Consider the following 13,357-nt stretch of genomic DNA (forward strand, 5'->3'; position numbering starts at 1 on the left):
TTTTTTGTTTTCTTTCTTGCTTGATGTTACCACATCCGTAGCTGCATCCCAACCTACAGTTGACAGAAGGCTATAAAAAAGAAAATAATTTCTTCTCCATTGTTTTATAAACAGGGATCCGTTTGTGACCTTCGTGGACATTTAAAAGTAAATACATGAGGTGTATACCGAAGCGCCTACACTGTCCAGCGCCTCGACTAAAGTATATGGCAAGTAAACTAAGCGCCTGATTGTTGGCGCTCTTAGCAAAGTACAATGGTGACTGGTCTTTATACCGAATCTCAACATCATACAGCGATTCCGTATGCAGCAACTCTTGCGTTAGCTCGGTGCGCTTCTTGCTAAATACCAGTGCTTCCGTTCTACGGTTTGAGCTTTCAACGCTCATGGAAGGCAAGCGCTATTCTCGGAGAATGCGCTTGTACTCCGAGCCTTGAAAACGCGCTGTAAGTACAGCGATTAAGGCACCCGTCCACTTACGGTGCGAGTTTCGTTTCCACCTTCTTTTTGTCTTGAAAATAACGTTTAATAGCCCACTTCCTGCTTCCGAATGTTCTCGGTCTCAAGTATTTGCATATAAATATGCCTTCTTAGGCCTTCTTGTTGTTGTTATCTCCTGTCGTAGAAATATTCATGGACTAAAAGAAGCACTTCGTGTGTTTGTTCTCCACCATTTATCGACTTTGAAAACTCTGCAGGCGTTTTTTCTAAACCTGCCCGCAAAGCGCCTGCTTGGATTTCGATACCTGAACACTAGCAGGAGGGTGTTGTCTGACCAAAGACGAGCTCATGTATTTAAAAGACGTAAAGGCGATTGCTGCACGGGGGCGCTACCTTTTCCGTGTATCGCTCGCCTACGTGAGGATAATCCGGGTGTCAACAGTAGGATGTGTTGAGGAGCTGAAAGGCTAAGTGCAATTGTTTTACGGGAACATGCATCATCCATGATGGAAAGTGTTGCCGCTCCGATGTTCACTTTGACAAGGAGGTTTCTGTACGCTGCAGTCAGTGCTCGGCTAAGACATGATGTTTCCATCATCATAGACCTGCAGTCCGCGCACGATGACTAATAAATAGGTCAGGTGAATGAATGCCACGCCGTCTACGTAGTTCGAGCTGACAGGTAACGAATCAGCTCTCCTTTCAAGTTCTTCGATCACTCAAGAAGTGTGAAAACTAATAAATAATTAAATAAATAAACGAGAGATAGGGAAGAAAAGAACGGAAGTCCGCGAGGCCTTGTTTCAGGGGCTTGCTCGCCTAAGTACCATGAGTTATATAGCAACTCTGTCGACCAGTGCTAAAGGGAGATATATATGTTGACCAGTGATAAAGGGAGATATATTGTATATCTACAGCGCTTGGCCTCAGCTCACATGATAAGAGAACAAGATGCACGTGTAGCGAAGCGTTTCCGACAGGGAGCAGGTTTGGTTTATTAGCTCAAGGCCCTTAATCTCTTAATCTCTCAAGGTCCTTAATCTTAAGGACCTTAATCTTTTAATTCGGCTATGCTTTCGAACGCCTTGTAGTCCGAGTCTTCTGTGTGTGACGAAAGCGAGCGATGCTGGCACCTTGGCAAGGCTACGGGACGACTCGCTCAAGCATCAGTGAATATTTATGTGTCGAAGGAGTCCAGCCCATGCGGGCCGACCATTCGGGGTTCACATTCTGAGTGACGTCTACGCAGGGACTACATCTACCACGTGCTGCTGGGCAGCAAGAGTAAGCACTTCAACCTGTCCACGCTGTTCTCGGACGAGCGACTGGGCGACTCGCAGCCCAACCGTGCGTTGCTGCCCGACCAGCCACGCACCGACAGCTTCGTCGTGTACCAGACGGCCGTCCACTACGACTACGACCACCAGGGCGGATCGCCGCACCACCAGGGCGGATCGCCGCACCACCAGGGAGGCCAGCACCAGCATCGCAGACCGCCGCCGCGCCAACACCGAAGGCAACAGCAGCAGCACCACCACCAGGAGCCGCAGTTCCACCACCAGCCGTCGCACCAGGACGGCGACGATTGGGCTGACACCACGATCGTGCTTCCGCCAACGTTTGTCTACCACAAAAGGTGACTACAGCACCCGCCAAGTTTCTAAACGGAAGAGATCAGAACCCTTTGCAGCGAAATGATCACTGCTGCTGCGCCGGCTCATTTTAGCTCTTGAGCTATATAATCAATAACTATAGCTCTGGGGCGCTATAACGTAAAATGATTCCAAACTGTTTTGATTCCAATTTCTGCAATCAGCCTCCACGATTGGGCAAACCATTTTCGGGCCACTCCCAACTTCGCCTGTCTGTCACGCGACGTCACAAAAACCGCGATAGCTCCCCATCTGATATAACGTGTCCACACTGATTATGCACAATTGAACCGTACAAAAGAAAAATAATCATTCCTGATTCGACGCCTTTTCACCATTAGCCCTCAACTATTGGTCCAATGCTTTCTGGCTACACCCGCTTCGTCTGTCTGTCACGCGACTTCACAAAACCGCGAAAACTCACCACGTCAAAGTGACGTGTACGCGAAAAAAAGTGCATTAATATGCCGAACAAAACTGAAATTTTTTTCTGAATAGCCACAGACTGCCCCGTTCCGAAAGGAATAGAAGATGGCTGCCCGCCGATCGCTCAGGCTCTCGCTACTGGCACCTGGCTGTGAGCATGTATTTATTTGCGCATGCTAAACCTTTTTGCGTGGCAGTAAAACGTTATCGAGCCCTTTCGGCATGCATACGACATCGCTCTGCCAAATGTTCCTTGCCGAGGATCCGTCTTAGCGGCATTCTTATCCTTCCGTTGCACGCCGCCGCGATTTTCGACCAGCCAATCGGAGAAGCCGGCACCACCCTCTTCATGCGGCGGTTATCTACTTTCACTGTGCTAGCTCGGCTCCATCGAGACCCTCTACACTAGAGCGTGCTCCTCGTCTCTTGTCAGCCAAATAGATAACAAAAAACCGCTGAGTGTAGGCAATGTTATTGGTTTCGAAAGCGAACAAAGGTGACCTCCTATAAACGAGGAGAGTGTTTGATTGGGTGGTTCAGACAACGTTGTGGGTCACAGCCCGATGCTTGCGTCGTGTTACGTAAATTTGACGTCAGGAGTTTGGAATCAAAACAGTTTGGAATCATTTTACGTTATAGCGCCCAGGACTTGGTTGGCGGAGCAGCAGTTTAACATGAACACAGAATGCTACACATTGTCTAATAATAATAATAATAATAATAATAATAATAATAATAATAATAATAATAATAATAATAATAATAATAATAATAATAATAATAATAATAAGTTACCCACCGCGGTGGCGCAGTTGTTAAGGCGCTCTGCTGCTGAGCACGAGGTCGCTAGTTGGATTCCCGGCCGCAGTGGCTGAATTTCGATGGGGGGATGCAAGAACGCTCGTGTAGTTTGAGCGCACGTTAAAGAATCCCAGGAGGTGAACCCATGTTTCAAATAATCAGTAATGTTTACGTCTGAATGCTACGCCATGGCTATGTAAGGGGCGCCGAGTTATTATTAGTGAGATTTAGTTCTTGACTGCTTGATTTTCTTTTCTTTTTTTTTTTTTTTTGCGATGCGCACCCGAATCATGGTACGAATTTGCGAATTTCAACAGCATCGCTGGTTGCATGGTCCCCAGCAGCAGAGCGTCTCAGAGATTAAGTTGAGTCCTCAGGGCACTGTTCTCTGAGCTCTAAAATAAATTAGGCTTATCTGCTTCGCGGGCCGAGTTGACAACTCCTGCAAAGCATTGCCACATTGCTGCTGTGCCGGCGAGTTCTTTTATCAGCTGCATATATTATAACAGTGCGAATGTGCATTCAGACTCGGATTTGCGGCGAACGCTGTCACAGCCGCCTGGTGAATGAATAGCGGGCATAAGTGCCTGGGCGTTGTCTGTCGGCGGCGTGCTGTGAGAAAGCTGCCTGACGCTCTGCGTAGAGACCTGGTGAAGCGGGCGCCCGAGGTGGACCCGGCCTGTCCCGTGCGCACCATGTTCGTGTCACCCAAGGCCGCGCTCAGCGACCGTTCCCAGTGGAAGTACGTGGTCAATCTGCAGGACAGGGACCCTTCGGCTAAGCAAGTCATCCGCGTCGACGTCTGCAGGTATGCCACGCCCGCTCTCTGCTTGACCGCCAAGAGGCAACGAGTAACCACGAGGGTGTGCCGATGAATTGAATGATCAAGTGATTAGTTAAATGATCATTAACCGCAGCGACAAACTTATTTCATTGAATAATTAAAGTAGACACTGCTTTTAATAATGTTTTTTTTTCTTATTTTTGTACACGCTATCTCTTACTAAGAAAAATACGACTCTTTATCAGAAACTGTCGCAGTCTCAGAATGCATTGAAATAAAGCTCGCTGTCCCAGTTACAACCTTTGTAACTCGAGCGGTCCGTGTAAACCACTCACACCGTCACTGTTGCTGCAGCGTACATGCAATGGAAATGCTAAAGGCTGCTTACGATAGCAACCGAAGTAAAACTATTTATCATCATCATCATCATTATCGTCCTCACCAACAACCCCAACGCCAATTTTCCCTTAAGAGGCCCTAATGGGGAATTTTCATAAGGCAGGAAAGGGGGGGGGGGGGCATTCATCAGTATTAAACAATGCCTATTCATACAACCAGAAAAATATCGTCAGGACACTGGCGGAATTACGCGATGCCAGAAGAGGTGACATACGAAAGTGGCACAGTGCTTCGACACGGTTTTCTCACAAGAAAACCTAGCTTAGCATTAAAAAAAAACACACACACAAAACACATTCAGCAATTGTTCACAAGCACCATATACAGTATATCAGAGACGTGCTTCAGAACGACATTTCGCTCATCCTTACATACTTTTTTTCTTGGCAGTTCATTATTGGGGCCGGGTAAACGTATACGTTGGTGGGACGCTATGCGCACGTTCTTGAGAGCTGTAACAATCGACACCTAAAAGCACTCTTGCAAAACGGTCAAATAGTATGCACACTGTATACATGGGGTCGACAGCTCAGACAGCCAAATTGGTACAGAAGAACGCACTGCCGACTCCCAACTGGCCGATCTTGCCTGTTGGCAGAGCAGTGGGCAAGTCAACGCTCTTTTTTATTTTACTTCTTCGTTCCGTGCTTGATATAAGAGAGAGAAAGAAGAAAGGGGAAAGGCAGGGAGGTTAATCAGAGGGGAAGATCTGGTTTGCTACCCTACGCTGGGGAGAGAGGGGAGCTGGAGGCAAAGTGACAGGAAAGTATAGAGAGAGAGAAGAAGGAAGGGAGCACACATGCGCAATCGCAGTCGGTCACTGCCACCGCATACTATATCACCGCACAGCACAGTAGCACTTGTAGCGGCCTCACATGCAAGCTCCAGCTGCTTTTCCAATTCTGTAGTCCTTAAAAATGGCAACAGAGCCCTCGTCGCCATCCGCTGCGATGGCTTGTTATGTGGGCATTGTAAAATAGTTTCCTCTGTTAAAGGTCTTTGGTCCAAGCGCGCTATCGCGATTGCGAGCGATTGTCTCTGTAGATTGTAGCGAGGACAGTCACAGAGAAGGTGTCTGAAGAGTCTTCTCGCTACCATGCTTGACATAAGTCGCAGAATTGCGCCATATTGTGCAGATGTGGCATCCTGCCAAACTCGTTATACTCTTCCAGAAGAACGTGTTTTTACTGGCGCAGCTTCTGGGGGCACAAAAATTTGCATTTCTTTGTGGCGTTAAATCATGACGAGCATATCACAATGAACCGTGTTTAATGTTAGCTTTTATGCGAAAGTGCACAACTGGACAACCTAACTGAAGTTACGTAAACTCTCGTGGAAACCTGACTACATTCACTAATGTTCAGCGTCGTTCCCGATATAGATCTGCCGCCGAACATCTATTTCAATAAATGGCTTGCATTTGAGAGAGAAAGCTAGATGCTACCGCTTTGTAGCAAGGTAGGTAGGTAGATAGTAAACTTTATTGACGTGCTGAAGTAGTGTAGCAAGGAAAATTTTTATTTACGACCGGAAAGTTTTTAAACAATATTGACTAAAACCATTAAAACATGAACATGTTAAACCATTAAAAGAAAAGAAAAATAATCACAATGTTTATAACTCCTTACCTCTGCACCAAAGACAAATGTCACAGTATCATAAACCGCATCTGTTAGAGCCCCTGAAGTGCACAACGCGCATTAGCTCGCAGCTTACGGGAAATCGTTACACTGTTTACGGGACTTTTGCGCGCAAATTATTGATATGTTCACATGTCCCATGTTTGCATGTGTTGTGCCCTCTGTCTGTCCCTGTTTTTCTTTTCTTTTTTTTTTTTTCGCTTCACTTGCAGTATGCCGTACCATGCAACAAGGCCGAATTGCTAATATTTCCCAATAAATGGCGTTTACAAAATTATGATGTTCGTTTCTCTTTTCCTGTTATTTTTTCACCGATTTTCAGAGGTCTTTATAAAAATTTGACTCGCTAACTTTTTTTCCTTTTTTTTAATGGCAGTTTCGCCCAAAGGCGAACCATCGAAAGCGGCAGCAAGGTTTAGCGTTGCTCTCGAACCCCTCACACAGAGTTCTAACAATACGCGGAGGCGATAAGGTGCGATGCAGTACGCGAGACCACTTCTGCTGCGAATGTGGCAGGAACACCGCCTGGCTGCCATAACCAGGCGCGTCACAACGCTGGCGCGAGGAAGAACGCCGGCAGCGGCGGCGTCGCACATCGATGATGCACAAGATGAGTGCGTTAGTGAGTGTCCAACGAAAGGACGCGATAGATTTAGCTTGACGCTTAGTGTCCACTCCGCTGCAGACCATGAAATTTATGCACCACGGCGTACTACAGGCACACAGCTCCTTAGCAGAAACGCTAATCTGTGCGCGCACAACGTTCGTACCAGCAGAAGAAGCCAGAACGCTGCTCCGGCTCCGGCAGAGCCTATAGGCACCGTGCATTGCAGTTTGCACGCGATCTATGCGCCACTACAAGTGAAGCTTTGGGATGGCCAGTGTCAAAACCAGCAAAACTGGAGAGACGCTGTATACATTCGCCGTGATACTTTCGATCGCTTATCACGAAAGAAGACTGTCCGAGTTCTGAAAATATCAGAGTGCGCATGCTCTTCATATGATAGCACGCGTTCGCAATCGATATGAGCAGCGGGAACAATTCTGAGCTTGATATCGTCAAAGCGCAGGGCATACCTCTCAAACGAGCGACGATAAGGAAGCCGTTGTCGTTCGGAATGGCGTATCATTTTCATCGCCTCTCTAGTGGCCGGCGTCGGCAATACTGGGGCGAAACAGGAAATGTCGTAACGCCGTCTGAACAGTGAACAGCGCCCATATCGCGCGGAGCGTGAAGGTGCGGCTACGTGGCTTCGTCGTTATTGCAGCCAAATGCACTGCGCGTATCTGGAGACCTTCTGAGCCTCCGCGAGGGGGGCCGCGCAGGCGCCGTGGATACCAGGACAGCACGATGGCGGCGCCGATGACGCGAACGCGCCTCGAGTGCCCGTATCAATGCTATCCCAGGAAAATCTGCTCGGTAGATCAATACGTGGATTTTACCTCTTTTCTTTTATACGCAACAAAGCTCATCAGATATACTGTGCCGTGGATGCGGAGCAAAACGATTGCTCCGTTTCCGTGTATTTAAATCTTATCAGAACTGTCTATAGAAGCAGATTTCCCGGGAGAAAAAATAACCGATAGCTATAATTTCTTCTCCATAACGCCTGGTAACCGAATTTTCAATATTGAGAAAATGCAGGCAGAGTTGGTAATCGCGGGGCTTATCTGTCTTCGGTTTGTAAACTACAAAAAGATGAAATGTGCCAAGACAAAACCTGCACGTCTTTGTTTCTACGCAGTGTGAATGTCTTATCCCAAGTGTATGCTCAGAGCTATTTTTTTATGCTTTCCCCCTTAAAACATTAAGACAGAAGCACAACAGTCTTTCGGGCACTGAGCAATAAGAAACGATATGACAGTTCTGTAAACTGTATCTATTGGAACATCTAAAGCGGGCGAAATTGGTATTTTATACGCCATTCTGAAATCTACCACTAATTCGCGAACGGAACTTTTGCTAAAACTCACGTAGATTAGTTACGTAACAATTTTACGTAAGCTGTAAACTAACACATCATAAATGTCAGTTTTAGACAATCTAACACATAAAAGTTACAGGATTGTGGCATCTATTATTGGCGCGGGTTTACGAAATTGTAAACCTTATGCTTCAATCTTTTTTAGTTTATCAATTTTCACGAACTATTTTAAAAGGTTTTGAAGCCCTAAATAAATAAAAAATATCTGTCGGAATTTAGCTACCGCTAATTGTCAAAGTGTGCAGTAGCAATCTTACAAGTATGAAAAGTATATATTTCTACATATAGGCACAGGAGGAGGAGGAGGAGTAGATTTTAATGAAGAGAAGGAAGGAGAGGTCGGCCTGGAGAGCCTGTCTCTAGCCTGCTACTCCTCCCTCGGGTAAGGGGAAGTGGGAGATACAGGGAGAGGTAGGCGGCAGGTGATTATGTTATCGTACAATGAGCTACTATTTACACACTTTGTCCAATACGCGGTTGTGCACTTTTCACACACTACACGCACGAGTAGTGTTGTCCACACAAAACGTCGTCGCGCAGACACATTTCGCACTTTCTTCCCTTCTCAAGACCTGACTACACAGCTCCTAGAGATGACCGTCTAAGCCCGTCTCACACATGAAGTTCAAAAGTGATCTTATGGTGCGCTGGGCATGATCAACTCTTCTCCACGCGCCTGAAACCTTTGTTTCCGAAAATGGGCGGGAGTCCAAACAGTCAACACTACGCTTTAGTGTCCTTCGCTCGGCCGCATATCGAGGGCACACGCAAAGTATGGGGTCTAAAAATTAAATTGTGGGGTTTTACGTGCCAAAACCAGTTCTGATTATGAGGCACGCCGTAGTGGGGGACTCCGGAAAGTTGGACCACCTGGGGTTCTTTAACGTGCACCTTAATCTAAGTACACGGGTGTTTTCGCATTTCGCCCCCATCGAAATGCGGCCGCCGTGGCCGAGATTCGATCCCGCGACCTCGTGCTCAGCAGCCCAACACCATAGCCACTGAGCAACCGCGGCGGGTCAAGTATGGGGTCTATTGTCTCGGGAGTGTGACAGACGCTACAATCAGGGTCCCGTTCTCGTCCAATCTTGTGAAGTTATTTGCGAGTATACGCCACACCAAGGAGTAATCGATGGATTAGTGTTTCCTGGCCTCTCCGCGTCCGAAGTGGAAGTCGGAATCGCAAGCCGGCGTCAAGTCTATGGAGGCGCTCTTGCCGACGTTCGGGGTCGTCCCATTGTCGCGCCATAGACGTTTTGATGGAGTTGTGTAGCAAGGCGTTGATGTCATAAAGGGAAAAGGGAAGTTTTATAATCTTCCTGTCAGTGTGCGCCATTTTTGCTTCCGCGTCAACCTGCTCATTTCCGGCTATTCCACAGTGGCTTGGAATCCACTGCAGCGCAATGGTATGTCCGGATTAAGACGCATCAGTAAGCAGAGCCTTCATGTCGTAGATTAAAGGACTATATGCGCTTCTGTGATTCATGTAATTGCTTATGAGTTGCAGCGCCGGTTTTGAGTCGCAGAACACTGTCCGGTTAGCGAGGTTTTGTTGCTATAGGCACATATAGGCACAATGACGTAGGATCCAACGCACATGCTGGAATGTGTGAAGCGAAGCTTTTGCGATGCGTTTATTGAAATGCTGTAAAACTGTTCGTCTTCTGCAGCGGGCCAGTTTACTATTGTACTATATCCAGGATCAGCCCACCACTTCCGACGTGCGCTAGACCTCTCGACAGCTGCGCGCGCGTGCGTTACTGGTGACAGTTTACATTTCTCACTTATAAAGGTGGCGTTTCGATACCTCGTATTTCTTACAACTTGCTATTTTGAGCACTTTGTGACGCGATTGTGTACGTTCGCGCACCAGGAGTTTTTTGTTAGATACCTCCAAAGTCCACCTATAATATGCTTATGAAGAAATGTGGGGCCGATAGTGGGATCGAACCTCTCTCTGCCTTTCAGCACAGCAGCCCAAGGCTCTAGCCACTAGGACACGATCGCACGCATGCTTCTCTCGTGCCAAAGTCGCTCTTTGAAACGTCTGGCACGTGCCAATTTTTCGCATTCTTCCCTCGTGACAGCTAACGCTTTGAGACGCAGCGCTAGACTGCACTGCCTTCGAGATCGGCCCATATTTTTCGCCGGACGTATACCTGGAAAGTGGGTGCATTCCGCCTATAATGCTATCGCATTAAAATTTACTTCCGTAGAATCTATAGCTTTCACTCTTAAATGCAGCAAACTTTATTTGGAGAGGTTCGGAGGTTGTGAGAATTTCTGTCTTTAACGTCTATACCTGAATAAAGAAGTCGGAGTTGACCCTTGAACCAGTACACGGTATAGGGCGCAACGTCTACACGTCGTAGTGTATAGGCAATCGTTGTGAACCGAAAAAAAAATTACCTACTCACATTCCAATGAGAGCTTACAAACCAATAAAGCGGAGCTGGACAGTTCAGCGAATTATTTGCCCAGTTTGTTCAGCTTTCGCGCAGGTACAAAATCAGACCAACCAACCAACCATCATCTCATTGTTTCACTATGTGTGCGAATAAAACTATCCTAGATTCTGTATATATCTTTTTTTCAGTTTGCGAACTGCAGCAACTTTCTCTCGCTATGCTTTTTTTTTTTTTTTGCTTTTCGAATAATTTTCTTTTTACGGTGTGCTGTTATGTATATGTATATAGTGCTTTGTTACTTGTTTTATGTTCTAAGTTTTACTTTGTTGTTCCTAATTGTAAAAAGCTGTAGCCACTCCCGCGCACCACACGAAGACAAATGATCGGAAAACAAGCAGCACTTACCAGTGCACGTTTTTCCCAAGCAGATCTTGGTGGGCTAGTCGGCTGGCCGTCGTTGCTGTAGAGTCAGCGCACCTGTAGATACACGTACGAAACACGCGCGCCCTGTGTTTGTCTCACGTGTGTCTATCCGGTGCGTTGCCTCTACAACATCACTGCTTTTCAGTAAAAACGTTGCGCTGCTTAAGGTGCTTGTGGGTGCTTTCCAGTTGAGTGGCGCCATTCTGTTGAACCATGACATTTCTTTGCTCTCCTCCTGGCCTACGCTCGCAGATCCCCGGATACAGCCTGCTCGAACGCCATCAGCTTGCCTTTCGGCTACACCAGCCGCTGCACGCAGAAGTACTTGAAGAAAAAGCTGCTCTCGCTCGACTCGGACGGCAGCGGCACGTCGGAGGAGAACTTCTTCGTGCCTTCCTGCTGTGTCTGTGAACTCGTCCGCGATGTGGGCAAGAAGTAGGGCCCCTTCTTGGATCGCACGTGCCGGGGGGAAGGTGAACGGGGTGTGTGTTGCAGTGAATGCCAAAATCAGACTTGGACCGGAGTGGTTTCGAGAGTGACATGGGAAGGAGTGGATGGGATGAACGATCGTTGAGCGACCCGACTGCTGCCACGGTGCCTCTTCTACGTGTGTTAATTATGTACATGCGCAAGGTAGCTTGTACACATTTCCGTGCTTGTGCTCATTTTCGACATTATCTGGATAAAATACTACACGGCGGCGGCGGCTGTCTGCTGCGCCGTGAGACATGTTTGTCTATGCGAACCTTCCGCCATGTGGCCCGTCCTGGCAGACAAGCCCGTCTGACACTGGAGCACGCGCGCACTGGCCACGAAATCGCACCAGTGCGTATACAGGGTGTTCATTTTTTAAGTTTTACGAAATTTTTTTAAAAAATCGCAGTGGCAGGTAACATAATTATTATCTTTGAGCTGGGTTATTCGAAGAGGCGGATGTTAGCAGCATGAGAAATCAAAACACATGATCAGCTAATTAGAGAAATTCACTATTTATCTTCTTAGTTAATTACTTTGCGATACATATTGAAATTTACGAATTGTAGCCGGTGAGTTTGCAAGACGCGCTCACTTGTAATGAATTTCCATGATGACACCAGTTTCGAGATATAATTTCCCAAAGTGTGGGAAGAAATACATGGGCGTTCCAGTTACTTTTGTGCTTCAATGTATAAAACAGCATTTTGGTAAAAAAATAATAGGCCGCTGCTCTGGAGATCGAATGTCTGCAAAACTTTAGGCTCTTCAGCATAGAGCGCCGGCCAGATCAGAAACCCCTGGTTAGGACTGTCCTTATATTCTAACAGGCAACGCATAGCCCTGAACGCTGGCAGCGGAAAGTAAGACAGCACATCCGCTTACTAAAGGAGAATATTTGCAGTGTCGACATATATAGGGTGTTCATTTTTAAGTTTTACGAAATTTTAGAAATCGCCTGTGGCAGGTGGCATTATTCTTATCATTGAGCTGGGTTATTCGATGAGCGGACATTAGTAGCACGAGAATTCGAAACACATATTCAATTAACAAAATTCACTAATTAACTTCTAAATAATTTCTTTACGACACATATTGCAATTTACGAACTGTAGCCGGTGAGCTTTTCAGGCGTACAACAGTGCATTTTCGGCGAGTTTGATGGCGCATATCTCCAAACTGGAAATTCATTCTGGAAATTCATTCCAAGTGGATCGCCTAAAAAAAAAAAAAACAGTGCGTGACAGATACCGAGCTAGGTAACAATAATCAAAAGCTTTGTTTTATTCCTATTTCTTAAAAATTAGCATGTGAGCAAGGCATCGCCACTCCTTTAGGCTGTACAATACTTCACACATCGCATAAGACTACATTTAACAAGATATTAAGCCGCAGATAAACGCACTGTATATACAAGGACGCACTACGAACGGCAGGAAAACAACAAATGGTATAGAACAACAGTCCCTCCGCAAGAGAGAGAGAGATAAATAACATTTGTAAGTCCCAAAGAAAGACCTTCGAAGTGACGGTCCCAAAGGAAGACCTTCGAAGTGACAGTCGGGCAGGTTATATTCATATTCATGAAATACTGCATAGTATGCAAGGTGGGCTTTCTCCAAAACAGACAGAGTTTGGTTAGTAAGAAAAAAAAAGACACCCGGTATATATTGTCACACAAAATTACAATATAATGAAGAAGCACCATTTAAAAAAAAAGAAAACATGCACTGAGACTCGTCTCTCTTCTCTTGGCCAAAAATAAAAACGCTCTTGCATCTAAAAGAAAAAAAAAAGATTAAAAAAGAAAGAAGAATACCATGAAAAATATCCAAAGTACTCAGTTCAGTAGCTCTATAACGAATGTTAAAGGCACGTCGAGTGCGTTTTCTTCATTCTAGCTTTCACATATTTGGACCTAAGG

The 13,357-nt window shown here is 46.3% G+C and overlaps 1 protein-coding gene across 1 annotated transcript in view; it reads left to right on the plus strand.

Annotated features, from left to right (window-relative positions):
* LOC119436365 (protein spaetzle 5) overlaps window positions 1–11,686 on the plus strand; it is a 64,511-nt gene extending 52,825 nt beyond the window's left edge. Inside the window, exons 3-5 of the mRNA XM_037703183.2 lie at window positions 1,691–2,077; window positions 3,964–4,128; window positions 11,212–11,686. Coding sequence (XP_037559111.1) covers window positions 1,691–2,077; window positions 3,964–4,128; window positions 11,212–11,398 — 739 coding nt within the window. The 3' untranslated portion in view covers window positions 11,399–11,686. The remainder of the gene's footprint in view (window positions 1–1,690; window positions 2,078–3,963; window positions 4,129–11,211) is intronic.
* Window positions 11,687–13,357: the final 1,671 nt, after the last annotated feature.

The sequence above is a fragment of the Dermacentor silvarum genome, chromosome 1 (assembly GCF_013339745.2).
Source record: "Dermacentor silvarum isolate Dsil-2018 chromosome 1, BIME_Dsil_1.4, whole genome shotgun sequence".
NCBI classification, from domain to species: Eukaryota; Metazoa; Arthropoda; class Arachnida; order Ixodida; family Ixodidae; genus Dermacentor; species Dermacentor silvarum.